This window comes from Malurus melanocephalus, unplaced genomic scaffold, assembly GCF_030028575.1.
Source record: "Malurus melanocephalus ecotype Western Australia unplaced genomic scaffold, MMel_1.1 scaffold_460, whole genome shotgun sequence".
Classification (NCBI taxonomy): domain Eukaryota; kingdom Metazoa; phylum Chordata; class Aves; order Passeriformes; family Maluridae; genus Malurus; species Malurus melanocephalus.
In genome coordinates this window covers 97265-113764 of record NW_026623692.1, presented here as the reverse complement: position 1 = coordinate 113764, position 16500 = coordinate 97265, and the positions used below count along the sequence as shown (strand labels likewise).

The window sequence follows — 16500 nt, the reverse complement described above, 5'->3', positions numbered from 1 at the left end:
TGTCCTGCACATTGCATGATTCCAGATGTTTTGGTAGAAGTTACAGGAAAACCAGTAGTGGACAGTGACAGATTAATGTACCTGTGGGAGATATTTACTGTGGGTTACCTGATACTAAATTTCCTTTTTACACTCAGATATTTTCACCTACAWTTTTTTATTCAGCTGTAGATAATYTCATTATTTTTCTTATAATGACTTGAATGATAATTTATGGCAACAGCTTTGACAAGTTCTCATCTCTAGAATACCACATACCAATTCTTTCAGTCAGTATTTTTGCTTTAAATAGTTCTTCCCCCTCGGAGTCAGAAATAAAAGTAATGTCTTCTYTTCTGTCTCACTCTTCTCTTTCTCAGGCACATTGCACAGTCATTACAGTGCAGAATCGAGTTACATGTGAAACTAATTCTTGTGCTCTGTTTGAGGAAGGTGCTGCAGTTTATTTATGTGTCCATTTCTGTGTCTTATCAGTCAACAAAAACATTTTTCGAACTTAATGTCTCAGAGCTCTCACATCGCACAGATAATAGCAGAAATTGAATATTTCCATTTAAAGATGACAATTTCTAATACATGTCATCTAGGAAAGTGAAAGTAACTGAAATATGGGAACAGAAATGCAAYTTTTCATAGTAAATTAGATGTCTGTCCTCTCCAGACCAGCCTGTTTTTCACTGGAAGGCCAATTGAACTTGAGTTTCTCAGAGACAATACATYATTTTTGAGGGGCAGAAAGGTCAAGTGCTGCCTGTCCTGGTTTCTTTCCAGTACAGTATTTCCTTCCACTCTGCCTCTGGTTGACCTTACACTTACTTTCCAATGTCAGTCTTTTCCATCCTCCCTACTTGACCAAAACTTTGATCATTTTGAAGAGATTGATTAGAGCTCGAGTGCGCATTAGCAAGAGTGTCTGTAAATCTATAAAATATCAGTCTTGTTTACAAAATTGATATATGAAGCAAACTCTCTAAAAAAATTCCTAAACTTTTCTGTGTAAAAGCACAGGATGTGCTCTTTAATTATCCTGTGCATTCCATGTTCTTYTTGATGAAGAAAGGTAGCACAACCTGCTAGAGACTTGGAGGAATGGAAGGACAMGTTGTTTTAGCTACATGAGCAATATAAATGAAAAAATGTACTTTGAGGTTGTGTTTTAAGCTGTTTATTTTGGGAAATGAAGAGGTGTGTGTAAGATATACAGAGCACACACGTATCATGTGTATGTGTGCATATCCCTGCTTGGTTTTCTGGCTCTCAAGAAACATGGAGTATTCACAAGTGTGTGACACTTGGAACACGCTGTGGSACTTGTGGCTGTGATTAGATAAACRTTATRGRTTCWCTGGGTGTGCTGTGCATGGGAGAAACAGAACCTGGTGTTTRGCAAAAGCAGTGCTGGGAGCTGACCAGGGTGTTCTGGAATTGAGGGGCACTGTCAGTAACAAAAGGGTGGCTGTTGTTTGGGTCTGAAAGAGGGGATTATTCAGTGGGGGGAAAGCTGGAGAGTTGCTGTATGAAAGTCCTCAGCATTACATCATATCATAAAGTCATAAATGTTCTATTGCAACAGCACACACAGCGGGGGAAAAAATTTGGGTACAAAACTTGCCTCTGGCCATTGCTGTTTTTATGGTCATTGGATGRTTTTGCCTTAATTGGCATAAAATACATATGCTGGAGGTCAAGATGATCTACTTGGATAATCAGCTCCAGTTGTCTTGGTTTCAAAAGRAATCAGTCATCATTCAGCATATGCATTAGTTTGATGCCAATATAAATTTAAAGCTTCGTTTTTCTAAAGAGGGATTGTCCTGGGGTCTCTGAGTTCTTTTCTGCATGAAAGARAGATTGTCTGGAATGAACATGGAATTTTACGAGTGCAAGCCTATGGATGTTAATTCTTGTTTAATTATACTACTCTTGCCTCTTTGGTTTGTCAAATCAGCAGCTGCTTGCTTTTCCTTTTTTCTTCATTTCTCTGTAAATTTCATGTATGCAATATATGCATACATGAAATATTCACCTACTTGCATGGTAGGTGAATGTGACAATATAACTGCATAATTTCAGTTGAGTTGGTGTCTTGCCTTAACCTTGAATTCTAACTTTTCGTTGCTGAACTTGTTCTTAACCTTTCATGTTTTTCATTTGAACTTCAGTACTGCGATTTTTATTAAGTGATGGCTTAGCAAGCCAGAGTCCATCATCTCTTTATCCATGTATTCAAATGGGAGGATGAATTAGACTGCTTGGAGTACAGTGGAGGAAGGGGAGCAGCACATCAGATAATAAAGCCAAGGAGTTGCACCTTCATTTGCCTGACGTCTTCCATTTTCCTGGCCAGGCAGGGAAAGGCTGGAACAATGAGGTTTCTTTTATTTTAATAATTAACCTTTCAGAACCTCTTTATTCTCACTCCTTCCTCCTTGTAACTGAGGAATTGGAATTGATTCTCTTCAAAGCTGCAGATGCCATGCAGGACGTCAGGGAGGAAGTGTTTCATTTGAGCTSATGGATGCTCATGATGTTTTGTCATCATTTTTCTGCATCCCAGACAGAAAAATAACTTTAGAAAAAACCTCAACAAACCAGCACAATGTAACCAGGATGCCTCAAGGTGTTGCTATTTTGAAGATTGGGTCCTTTTTAGACAGACAGCATCCTTGTGACTGTGGTACCACTCCTAATGTATGACATTAAAAGACAGCAGCCAGAGTAAARGTCTGTCAGGTGCTTTCTGAAGGAGTTATTCTTCCAAAGACCAGCTCATTTATTGAGTACTGCAGGTATGTGTGGCTGTGGTCTCAGTGCTGTAACATGAGGAGTGTTGTACATGTTTGAAATGTTAATATTTGATTTGTCTTGTCTTCACTGGCTCAGGTGTGTGACCTGTCCTTCAGCCTGAAGAAGATGCTGATCCGACACAAGCTGACCCACAACCCCAACCGCCCCATGGCAGAGTGCCAGCTCTGCCACAAGAAGTTTACAAGRAATGACTACCTCAAAGTGCACATGGAGAATGTCCATGGAGAGACTGACAGCTGAATGCGGCCTCTGTGAGAAGAGTGGATCCAAAGTGGTGCATTTGTGTGTGTGCAAACTCCAGACTTTTCACCTGGCCAGTAAGCACAATCAGGCCAAACAGCAGTAATGCCTTCTCATGTTATTTTTCCCACTTTTGTTGGAAACATTCTAGTAGAAAACAAACCAAAGACATTCAYCTGATGTAAAACATACCTTGAAAAAAAAAAGGTGAAGATACAAGAACTTGGGAAAAATTTTATCCTTGTAAAAAAAAAGCTTTAGCAAACTTCTCTTGGTTAATCACATCCTTAGAAACATAGATATTAGTAGCAGTGCCTGGAAATTCTGGACACTCACAACTGAGCTCTTGGCTGTCTGCAACTGTATTTCTGTATCTAACCTACAAGGCTCCATTAAAATTATTTAATTTGAAACTACACAGAATTTGTCATTCTAATTGACTGCTGATTGTATCCAGGCTTATTTTRTTCATGTCATAATTCTGCATTTTGTTATAACACAATTTTGTCTCATTTTATTTGCAGCTTTGTCATTACTGCMTGAAGCTCATTAACTTGAATTGATTCATGAGAGCCAAAATGTGTGGGTAGAGAGCTGTGGAAATCTGTCGACAATCAGTATTCCTGTATGAGATTGAGGAGGATTTGTTTCTTCTGGTTACATGAAACAAGACTGAAGTGAAAATGTTGAGCAATTTAGTTTAAGTGCTGTATTCATTCTCGTCACTGTGGCTGGCCAGGCAAGTGGAAAGACATCTTAACAGAGTAGTTCGAGCAGCTAGAGTTGTTGAGTTTACATGTATTTGATTTCCTGGTGAACAACTGGTTCCCACAGTGTCTTTTCCTCCTGATTCAGATGCCCTGGATTTCTTCATCCACTTAACTACCTTTATTTTTTTTCCTGTTTTAACTCTGTTCATGAGCACTGGGAAAAATATTGCTTTAAAACTGAGCAACAATCAAATYCTTCATGTTATCAGAGTGAGTTGTTTGCTGCAGAAGACCCTTCAAAAGAGTTCCCACAGGCCCTCTTGTACAGCCAGATAAAAAAAGTTCTTATCTACAAGGACAGTAAAACTGTAACTTCAGAGGGCGATTGCATGTGGAATTCCTGAGTTATCAGCAGTTAATATTAAGGCTCTGGCATTAGCMAACTGTTCCTATTCATTTTGGACCTGTCAGGGGTGTGCAGAATGAACTTGCAGTGGGACATCTTGCTTCTAGATTTCATGGGAAAAGAATTCAGCTTCTTGCTCAACCGCAGCAGGGACATTTTTGCTGAAATGAACTGCACAGTTCTTTATCTCACAGTAGACTCTACTCAGGTCTCTTKGTCACATGGGAGATTTTTGATTCAGAAGAGCAGAACAAGTAAAGAAATAATAGTAGTAGGATTGCTAGTGATAGAAATACCTAGTGATAGATGTGTTCATGTATTTGATGATCAAAACTTCCTTGCATTCAATTGCATCAACACTTTTATTGCATTCAATTTGCCTGTTGAAGTGCATGTATTTAATTGTTTTTAAATTGTTTAGGATTCCTGCAGATTTTGGACAAGTGTAATTATGAATTGCACTTAATTATGAATTCTCTTGTTTGTGACAACCACCTACATGTAAAAGCATCCTATGCCTTCATGCCTTTTTTGCTTCCTGAAAGGTAGGAAAAACTTAGASACTTTGCCAGTTCCACTCCACAAATCATTTGTTCATGTAAGTCAAGTATTTCTACCTGTGTAAGAAAAAAATAATAGAAATAAGCATTGTAAAGTTGAGTAGAGAATACTTTTTCTCCTTATTTTTAGAGATTTTGTTAGTTTATCAGAACAGTTTATTTCTAGGTCCAGAGACCTTTAATTTACTGATAGTTATTATAAAATTTRATGTAATTTTAAGTGTTCTGTTACCAAAAGCAACCAGTATCATATACTGAATTGTGTGATGGTGTTTCAGCTTTATGTTCTTAATTATCTGCGTGGAGAATTAGATTGGTGACTTTTTTGACAAGTCTGGGGTAAGTGACTTCTTGTTGTTGTTGCCTTTTTGACATCAATGAAATCAAGAATTCAGGTTCATAGGAAAACCARCATTRCAATTCTTTATTTTTCTGCCWTTTTATTTTTTTTCCTKCTTYCATTTGGTCAGTACAAACTMAGGCACAGAGWACAGCAGAAGGAAAATAAAACACTGAAGAAACATAAAGTGGAGGTTTTCTAAGGAGTTTTTGAGGGACAAAACACAAAGAAGAAAATCCTTTTGGGGGAAAAAAGAGGCTAATTTAATARATTTACATATTTTTGCATAGGATTTGTGTGAGTGGTCTGTGCTGCAAAGTTGTTAGGGTTTAAGGTTAGTGGTTTAGGATTTAGGGTTTTAGGGTTAAAATTGTTCAGGGTTAATAACTTCTTTTGAGAATACCTAGTTGTGAAAGTCGATAAATGGGGAGGAGAATGTACTTTATTTTTTAGGTATTTTTTTAGGTTATTTCTAGGTTAATTACAGTATATTAAGATTAATCATGCTGTATGTAATCWACAGCAGCAGTTGAGCAGCTGAAGCTTTGATCTTGTTAATGACATCAATAGAAAGAGGGATTGACAGKATCAATGTGGGAGTTCTGACCTTCCTGACAAACACAAGAAGTTCAAGCCAAGTTCCAGGTGAGCATCTCTTGCACAATGTCCTCCAGGAACTTTCCCTTTGGGGGAAAGTGGCTGCARACCTGAGCTCCTGCAGAGCACCTGCCTCAGCAGCTCCCAGTGTTTCCATGGCAAGAGCTGCCCCGTTCTTTCCATGGGGACCTGAATTTCTCCCAGTTAGAGGTAATATGTTTCACATTACTGGATTCATGAACTGTGTAATTGATTTTATATGCAAGGCAGACTTACCAGTATGCTACATATTTCTATCTGATCGTAGCTTAGTTGTAGCTGAAGCTGTATTCCTGAACACAGAAATTCTGAATTGAATTAACCGGTTGAATTCTGACAGCTGACTTTTGTCTCCTGTATTTCCTGTGGCACATCTAGAAGATGGCAGTAATTTAAGGAATTTAAGTTACAGCTGAGARGTTGTCACTGTTAAAGTTTCCTTGACCTGGAAGATTATTCATTGAACATTTTAACCTAGGATAGCCAGTTTTTTATTTAATAATTTCTGCCTATTTAGTGTCTTTTACCTCTGTCTCCTTGTATTCAAAGCTGTCTGAGCAAGGGCAGACAGTGCACTGGCAAAGCTCAGCATTTGCAAAGCATTTGCTGCTCACTTTCCCTGAGCTCTATTTGTTCTGCTCAAGTAGCAATGTCTTGGAGTTTGCTAACATCAGCTGCCTCTCATGTTACAGCAGCAGGGGGATCAGAGGCTGCCCATGAAATACAAGCTGTCATCACCCTGCAGTGAGGAGGGAARCCAGGGGGAAACACCCGCCCGTGTCACAAGTGCAGSAGAGACTTGATGGTCCATTTGTCTCCATGGACTGCAGCTGAGGTAGGCAGGAAAATATTCCTGGATCTCCATCGCTGTGTCCTGGGCCTGGCTGCCTCAGAAAAATCTGGGTAGTAAGATGGAGAAACAAAACCAAAGCCACTTAGTGTTTGACTCCTGGTGTTACTGTGTAAGACCATGAAGTCTTTCCAACACCTAAAACACTGACTTAGGCATTATTATTCAGTCTAAGAAAGTGAAAAGTTGTTAGAGTTTCCACCTAGGTTATTGAAATGGTGTGATCACACAAGGCTTTCATGAACAGGTACATGTGCATATGCATAAACTGTTACATAGGTTAGATGGATAAAAGGCTAGAGTGACAGATGGGATCACAGTTTCATAGGGCTCTGAAGTCTGCTTCTGTCTGTGCTCCTGGAAGTCAGTAGGGTCTCACTAAATTTTGGAATTTGACACCATTGTCTAGATTTTCCCTAGCAGAATGTTTCGATAAGCAGAAATGCAGTACTGCACAAATACAATCAGAAAATGTCCCAGTTTAAATTTGATATTACTTTTGTTTTAAGAAAAAAGCAACAATGAGATAAAACTGTAGTCTTTTATTAATAAGTTCTGTTGGTTGTATATAACATTTTGCATCACAAATAAATATGATCAGCTGTACTTCAAATGTCATTGATGACATGTTCATACCCCTTAGCTGTAAAATCCGTGAAGTAATGGAAGTGTCTCTGGGTGTGTTTGTACAGCAGCAGCAGGTAGATGTARCACAGAGTGGCCTGGRAGTAACTGGTTGTCAGTTTTSTCATTCCATTTGTTCCATGGTGAASCAAMAGTTCTTGGCTGAGCAATAATCTAAGAGAGCTTGTTTTCATTTCCGTTTTTCTTTGAGAAGGGCATTCAGCAAAAAAGAACCAATAATAAAAGTTGTTTGGGGGTTGTGGTTTCAGGGTTTTTTTGGTTATCCTTCTACAGGGAAAACACTATAAGCCCTTAAATCCACAAGTTCATTTCCAGTTTACAGCTGTTCAAACAAAACTGGGAGGAATTGCTACAACAGGTAAYGTTGCTGCTGGAGGAGAGACATCCACTGCAGCATTAACTCTTTGGTACTAATGTTGTGATCATTCTCTGTGCTGCACCTCAGACTTTAAAATATTCTTTAACAATCTTTCACTGCCAAATTCAAGGTAGATCATAAACCCGCTTTGCAAGACAAGGACCACCAAAGTAATTTCACAAAATGACATCTTGTTCTAATTGTTTTAAAATTTGTTTTAAAAATTGTTTTCCATTAGTCTGGTATATTCTAACTTTTTAACATAGGTCAGTTATACTCTGATAAAACTCAGAAGGTTTGGTCTCTGTCTTCTAAATCTGTSTGCAACTTGTTCAGTTTCTGAGAAGTGAAGTGGGGATCAGATCTGCTGAGATGAAATAATAAAAGCCCTTTGGATGTGGAATAAAAAAAAATCTGTGATTACAGATCTCACTTTTTCTGTCTTTGTTACTTAGAACAAAATCATTAAAAACTGAGAATATTAAAACTGTGGTCAGAAATTACTATGTAATCAGATTCAGTCTCAAAGATTCAAGAGGAGGATGAATTATTGAATTATTAATCTTTACAAAAAGACAAGATGCCCACTTTTTCTGTGTTTATTGGAGTTTTCTCTTTCTAACCAGGGCTAGGTGCTGTGCAGCCTTTCCTTCTGGTATTGAGCACAGAGTTTAGCTTGTAACTAAATCTTGCCAGATGACACTGACAGCTTATGCAGAGGACATTTTCTGCCGTTTGGCTTCTGCAGAAAAAAGCTTCTTGGATTACTTGGTAATTCTGGGCAGAGGATGCCAGGGCCTGAGCTTTCCTGTCCTTCCTTGCAATCTGAGCAGCCTTGAGCTTCTGTTACAGAAGACAACTTCTGTTAAATTYCTTCCTGAATTTTTCTTTTCTAAACTCACTCTGTGTGTCTGAGAGAAAATCATGCAGTTTTGAGTAACCTGACCCAAAAATCMTTCTCAAATGAGTGCAATGGAAAGTTTCTTCTGCAGTGAAGGTAATTATTGGTAAGCCAACCAGGAGGGATTATTCTTTTCTAAACTATTTCCTCAGCCATGTACAATATACTTGTGTGGGATGACAGGGCTGGGCTTAGACCTTCAGTATAGCAAAAGACTGAGATCAGGTTCTGTTAGAGCTACAAATGAGGCCAGGTGGACTGACTTGCAAACCAAAGCTTCTGTAAATTCTTCCCACACCTTTACAGTGCAGMAGGGATGGCTGGAAGTAGTGATTCTTCTTGCTTTGATACTTTCCATCAGCCTAGCAATTATGGGAMGATTTGAATGTGGCYTTTGAATTCAGATGAGAATTGGAGTAGAAAAAAAATCTATGAAGTCCATGATTTGGACTTGGTTTATTTGTTTTCCCAGTTGTAAAAGTCAGTCTGTAGAAAGCCAACACAGAACTGGACATCACTCAGCTAATCTTTTTTTTTTTTTTTTTTAATTGCCAAGTCTTACAAAGAATCTTTCTTAGATTTCATTTAGATTAGAGTCTTACTCTAATCACTTAGAGTCTTACTTAGATTTCACTCTAGCAGCTACCGAGCTTGTGATTGCTCAGTGTGGATGGTTATAGGTTGTATTTCCTGAGCTRTATTAGATGTTACAAGGCAAGATTTTTCCAGAAATAGAAAATTGTAGAGCCCTTTATTGTGATTGTAAGTTGTTACTCTTGAACACAGTGCTKATGGTGTCTCAAGTTATTAGTCAGGGGAATAAATTTGTTAAACAGTAAKAAAGCCTAACCTGTGTGTGTTCCCTAGCAGACTTCTTTCATAATTGCTGGTAACTTCCCCTGTGAATATAAAAGCCCAGCCAGTARTCAATCTGTAATTTCAAATTTCCTATGATTAACTGTGCTGTTCCTAAATTAAAGTCTGGCAAGGTCTGCTCAGGATATGGGCTACTGTCATGTTGTCCATTTTAGCCACAGTTCACCTCTCTATCAATAGAGGATAAATACTTAAATGTTTTGCTTCAAAATATACTTTCAGAAAAACAAAACAAACTTATAAATGTGCTTACTCTGAAAGAATCTGGAGCTGCATTTTTGCTGCACACTCAAAGTGGCTGTGGCATTTGCCTTTGCTTTTTCTGAAAGCAGRTCCTGGCTGGATAAACTGCTTAAACTGCTTTCACCATCTCTTTTTCTGCTTGGTGTTCCTCATGCCATGTTTTGAGAAGACCCAGACATAAAGAACAATATTTTCTGGAAACCAAGCAAAATAGATCACAGATGAATCCTTGGTAAGTCTGTGTTTCACTTCAGRCTTACCTTAGGTGAATCCACAGCTGCTGTAGATTTTGGCAGTACATCCTCTGAGAAAATGAAAAATGTTTTCTTGTTCTCATCTTGTACTTGCTTGACTTAGCTTATGGAAGTTGATTTATGCTCATGTAAGAAGAAATTACTACAGTAAATACACATGCCCTTTGTGGTTATGGAGTTCACTGTGTACRGTAGGCACACATTATATATTTAAGTTAAATATATTAAAAAGTTAAAAAGTTTTATTTAAGTTTAAAAGTTTACATATGTAGCATGTATGCACATACACAGATCAAAACATGTATGCACTGGGGAAGAGATGTTATGTATTTGAATTAAGCTTTTAATAATGACTGAACAAGGCAAATCATTTGGTCATGACGATTATCTGTGGGACCAAAGCCAGTTTCAGGACAAATGAAGAATTGCTTGAACCTGATGAATAGGATTCTTACTTTTACCATATGGCAAGGTTCTGTAGGGCAATCAGGAGTCTAAATGCATGATGAATCACATTTCTCCTATCAAATGGTCAAATCCTTCCTCAAACAAACAACAAAACCAAGACAAACCAAACCACATAATTTCAGAAAACCGATTTTTTGAGGCTTCTTTTTTTCTGGTGTCTCTGCTTTCCATTCATCAGTTTACCTCTGTGTCTGCCCTCTTGTGGATTTTAAATGCATTCAAAACCATGGGTTTATATTATCCAGGTTTTAAGACTAGAGGCCTTTGTGATGATCTGGTGACTAATTTGAATTGTCTAGAACAGAAAGGGCCATACATATTCTAGCGTTCTTCTGCATTTCTTCTGAATGCATTATTTGACTAAAAGMATTGTTCTACCTACCCTCTGCTTTGGGAAGTTCTTTTGTTCTGTTTTTAAACCATATTTGTCAGTGTTTGTTCTCATTTTTCACCCYCTACTGTCACACAATTTTTGTTCAAATTTGACTGTCTCAGGAAACCATGACTTGAAAGATAATGCTAAGGCAAAAGAAATAATACAGATGTATTCAAAGCTTTGGGAACCTTTTCTAATGTCATAAAGAGGACAGATCAGAGCCTTCTACAGCATAACACTCTGCCAGTCCCACCTGTAATTTCTGTCTGCTGTGTTTGCAGAAGTAGTAAATTGCTTTAAAGCCAGAGGCCAGGGATCACTCCTGTGCTGAATGCATCCAGGAGAATTAGTGGATGTAAGCCTGCAAGGTAGAATACAATTAATAATACATAACGTGGTTAAAGTTTTTAAGCCAATGCAGCTTTGAATTTTGCTGCAGAAATAGGAGGAAGATCTGTGTATTGTTCATAGTGTGCAACAGAGAAACTGAGCTCATGTAAAATGAATGACCTATCAGACAGCATCACTATGTCAACACGAAATACTTTAGAGAGTGTCTTAGATTATATCTTGTGAAAGATAACCATCGAAGGACAAGGAAGGAGAAAGGGGTAGTATAGGGTCAAAGGCAGGAATTAAAAAATAAATGTGCAAAGTGGATTCTTGAGCAGAAATTTGAAATAGGTTGCTCGTTTCCTCTCACTGTCCAAGGTGCTGATGGCACCTGAGAGACAGAGACAAGCTCTGCACCACAAAAATGGGGACCTGCCTTGTGGGAGCAGGAGACCCCCAGATCAAGGACAGATCTCTCAGAGGCAGGTTTTGTTCTCTTCTGCACAACAGCTGGGGATGAGGAACTGTTGGAGCCTGTCCTACTGACAGTGCTGATATTGTGATAGCCACCATGGAGTCATGGTTAGAGCCATCACAAGAGCATGGCCAGCTGCATTTTGGCATGAATGTTCCCCTATGTTAGCATGATTCCTCTGTGCTTACATCCTTTGCATGATGTTCCAAAATATTTTTTTCATTTAAGTTTGGGAAAGTAGGAAAAATATTCAGGTTTTATGAAAATTAATTTCTGGATGATTATTGAGCTTTAATGTGTCATGTTGCTACCTCACGGAGACTGGTTCCTGATCTCTGTAATTTTGTTGGTTTTTTTTCTGTTTTCATTTTGATGGTGCAGTATTGCTGCAGAGGGTTTAAAGATGACTTTAATGAAGGTAAAGACTCAGAGATAAAGGCACTGAAGTAAATTTATGCTGTTCCTTTGGCAGAGGTCACTTAGACCACAACTCCTGGATGCAGGAAGATGCTCTGATGTGTATTGAAATAAAATTTCAATTCTTGTCTTTGATATATATTGTTTGTATTTGACATTACTGACATCTCTGGATGTAGGGCAGAACTGTGGAAGGGCAAGCCTAATTGCTGTGTTAATGTGATGGTGCTCATCAAAGAAACAGATCTTGTGGCTCTGAGGAGAKGGATTCTAAAAACTGATGGATTCTGGAAGCTGAACATGCAGCTCTGAGAAAGATGACAGGTAATGCAATACACAGAAAAAAAATTTCCTTGTGGCTGTCAGGGGTAGAATGGAAATAACATTTGTTTGGTTAYTGCTTTTTCAAAGCACATTTATCTCTACACATGAAAATGACCACATGAATGTTGAATGGTTTTTTGATAATTATTCTTTTATTGTAGTTATAACCATAACTTTGTGTTTTACTCAATACTGTCCAGCTGTTCTGTGCTCTAGTATGTGTATGGAATYTTTTATTCCCTACCTAGCACATAACTGTTTATGTGTTTGCCAAGACTCCAAAGAAACATTTAAATGCATGTTGGACTTCYGTGAAAGTCCATAGAATGCACATGTATTTCAGAAAATAAGGCAGAGGCATTCAGATGCTTTGCTAAATAGGAAAGTAAGGTTGTGAGAAATTTAAAGAAGGTTTTGATACCCTTCTTGCTAAGTCACAACTTACTTTGTAAATATCTTGGGGGTTTTGGTGAAGTGCTGCTTATTCTGAATTAGTGACAAAAACTTTTCTGCATATTTTTATACAACAAATTCCCTCATTCTGCCAATGTGACGTCTCYTTTTGTTGTAGAAAACGTAGCCTGTTGCTCTTTCCTGCATCTCAACTTTCAGTTCTACTAAATCTTTCAGTCACTTCTCTTTACATCTCTATTTTCAGCACATTTAGGTAGTCTGTAGGGTTTTAAGTTGTTTTAGCTTGRGTCCATTGTGAGACATTAATACAGCCTTGACAAGGTCCATGGTGTGGAACGTTCTGGTCTCTAACACAAGTCAGAACAGATGGGGGAGCAGAGCYGTGTCTGACGTAAGGCACGCAAAAATGTAGATCTTGCCAATTAATCACTGCACACTGCTGACAAATAAGTGACAGTAATTGATGCAGCCCTTTGAGAGACAATCTGGAACTACTGCAGCCTGGGAAAGCTCATTCATTTCTTTTCCTTTGCTGAGTTAGTGCTGCCCACTGTTGCTTTATCGGGTGACAGTGTCAGTGACAAGCCAGGAAGTCGAGTCTGGTTGGAGCATTATCTGGCTAAATCTTGCCTGTGTTCTGCTTCTGCAGCTATTGATGCTTTCTTTTCAGTATATTGGCTGCCAAAGGGCTTATGCACCTACACCTGAAGTGCATTTGAGTACTTAAAGGTGTTCTGGTGGGGGTTCTGCTTGACAGTCTAATTATGAAAATGTTTTATTGTTTATGTTACAGTYCTAGGCTGGAGTGTCAGGATTTCTAAGATGCCCAGTAGATTCCAGCAATAAAATCTGTGCAGTCTGACWAGATCTGATTTGGACTCTGTGCTTTGTTTTAGGTGAATTTGTCTGACTCGGAGGAAAACCAGAAGATCTTAGGCCTGTAAGAAAATGTGTGACTGTTTCAACAGGCAGTGTGCCAGAYTAAGGCACCATATATTCAGAGCACTGTCTGCTGCTGAGGTCCTGCTTGCAGAGTATTCCTTTTCTTGACAGCAGGGCAGGAAGTCCAGGCTCACTCCAGAATACCAGAACAAAGGGAGATTTCTGCTGAATTTTCTCCTCAGTAGGCAGTGGCTGCTTCCATCGCACTGAGCAAAATTTTCTTCCAGAACAATTGCCTGCCTTGGTTATTACTGGAATGAGGCCAAAATATTTCATTTTGGTGCAATAATACTGTCCCAGCAAAAGGAGCTGCTGAGTGGAATCTGCTAGGACTGTCATATTTATGGGTAGGGCCAACTCCTACCCAGTTGTGATTTAGATCTGCTGCCATTTCCTTGTCATTAWCAGGCTGGGTAAGACAGTATTCACATCCCTGTTACTCCTCAATAAGTCCTGTGACTGTTTTCTTGTCTTCCTTTCTCACCTCTCYGCTGCTGCAGAAGAGCAGGTGTCTCCATCTGAGAAAAAGAGGTAAATTGCTCCCACTTTTTGAGCCTGCAGAATGGAGCGCAAGGTGGTAATTGCTCTAATTGCTGATAATCCAAACACARCTTCCATTGACTGGAAAGAGAGATGCAAAACCTTAGGGCCTCTGTGAACCAAGCTGGTCACATCTGATTTGCCCAAACCTCTGTAGTGATTCAGTGGCAGAACAGAATAGATCTCCAAGTATAGAAGTGAGGAGAGGAAAAGAAAAAAGTGTCTGAAGGATAATGTATTTCCTTTCACTGGAATCCTTGCATTGGCTCTGGTTATTCAGATGTACCTAACCAAGAACTGGCAGTTCCTCTGTGGCTGCAAATGACAGATTTTTTCATTCTTTCATTGGGCCATTTTTGCTTTCTGAAGATAAATTTTCCTCTGCCTTTAGGGCCTGAATTGTTCCCTSACAGCATTTTTGTTCTTCTGGTGTTGCAGTACTGCTGCTGGAATAACTGGGAAGAGTGTGCTAGAATAAACTGCAAGCATGTTTTTCTTCTCTAGCAGAAATAGTCAAAATGTGGGGCTTTGCAGGGTAAGATGTGTAAACCTAGGAGAGAATATCTCAGAGTCTAGGAATAGTGCAAATGTGATGTAGAAATCAAAATTTCATCTAAGTTGAGATGTTTTTTTCATGTGAAATAGAGGGAAATGGAATTTTAACTGTTACAAGAGTCCTGGCAAATGTCAGGGGTGTTTCCTTGGAAGAGTTTACCATTGTGTTCTCAATTCCACATTATTATTTTTTATTTTAGTAGAAATCTTGGAGTCGATTAGGTATGATACAAAATCTGTTTTCCCTCTTATTTTTTTTTTCTCTCTTTGCCTTTTCCCTTCAGGTTACTGTTGCTGTTCCATGTCACCTTCTCAGCCTTCCTTTTCTGGCCATCTTTCTCTGTGTTTAGATCTTTCTCCAAGAAATYTGGAAAGATGCATTCATCTACTTGCAGAAGAACAAAAGTACAAAATGAGTGGTGTATTCCCTGCTGGTTTCACAACTTGAACCAATATTTTTCCCAGTGTTTTCACAGCCTTTCTGCTGAGGCACCTGCCAGAYCCTGATCCCTGCTCAAACTCTCACTGCAGTGGCTGTGCACTGCTGTGGATTACAAAGATAAAATGTGACCTAGGAAAATGTGACTGCAAGTCGCAGAAGCAGGAATGTTTTTTTTGTTCTAATGTAAGTAATTGTACAGAGTTGAAGATCCTCAGAAAAGCTGTGTTCTGGTATGTTTGACAGAACCTGTAATGTATTTTTAACTTTGATGCAGTGTAGCTCTAAGAATTACAGTTTCATCTGATGTGTTTACTGGGGTCTTCTGCTTGTTCTCTTTCACAGCCTGGGATTCTGCTTTACTTTCTAGGGTGACTAATAGGTTATTCCTAACCAGTAACCTTACAGTTTAGATAAATAGTTAAGAAAAGTGAAGGAAAATAATGCTTCTAGTTTGTTGATAAACAATGGAATGAATTAATGAATTGGCCCAGCCATGCTCTGAAGTCTGTGGCAAAGTTAGAATTTGAAACTCTTCTGAGCCAGCTGTTAGATCAGACTCTTTGACTGGGAAGAGGTTCAACTGCACAAAACATTTTTTCGTGTGGATTAGTTTGAATGTCACCTAACAAACCGAGTTCTCTTCTTGTTTTGACAGGAACAACTGAGATTTCCTCTTTTGCTGGCAGACTTCATTAACTGTGTGGCTTTTTTAATCATCAGGCACCCACCCAAAATAGCCTACACATTGTTGGAGTGTCCTTACTGGTAGGAAGCATGACCTCCTCTCTGATACAGGGCCATCCAAAAGAATGTAGTCAATTTGAATGTGATTGTAACTTAGCCAGCATTTACATGAAAGACAACAATGATCTTCTTGTTAYRGAGATCATTAATGAAACATCAGCACTGGTCTGCAAATGTGCTACCATGTTGTGATCCAGCTGAAAAAACAGCCTTGTGTAACTTGAGTACATTGCATAACACAGGAAGTGGAAAAACAAACTAAATTTCCAATAGTTGTTTACATTTTAACTAAATCTGAATGAAAAGTCTACAGTGAGTGGCTTTTTGAGTAATTTAACTTCTGTATGCTCTGAAGGAATGTCTGTGAGGCTGAATATATTCTTTCTTGCCTATTCAGTGCTGGTATTTGTGGTTGCATTTCTCAGTGTGTTAATCTGATGTTTGAACTCCAAACAATGTTGAGTTCCCTTTAAGTCCTGTGCACCATTTGTGTTTCTGAGTGGAGAAGGGGAATGAGTGCTCTGCTATGAGTGCTCTGCTATGAGTGCTCTGCTCTGGGATTTGCGGGTGATTCAAAATCCATCTTCCTTGTGCAGTCAGGCATAGAACTTGGAAATTTGCTTACCCATTAGTCTCTGGAAAG

General features: G+C 38.8%; 1 protein-coding gene across 1 annotated transcript in view; it reads left to right on the top strand.

The window, feature by feature from the left end:
- The window catches only part of PRDM5 (PR/SET domain 5), a 57385-nt gene extending 53885 nt beyond the window's left edge, over positions 1-3500 (top strand). The window contains exon 16 of the mRNA XM_057380562.1: positions 2884-3500. Coding sequence (XP_057236545.1) covers positions 2884-3048 — 165 coding nt within the window. The 3' untranslated portion in view covers positions 3049-3500. The remainder of the gene's footprint in view (positions 1-2883) is intronic.
- The last annotated feature ends 13000 nt before the right edge of the window (positions 3501-16500 follow it).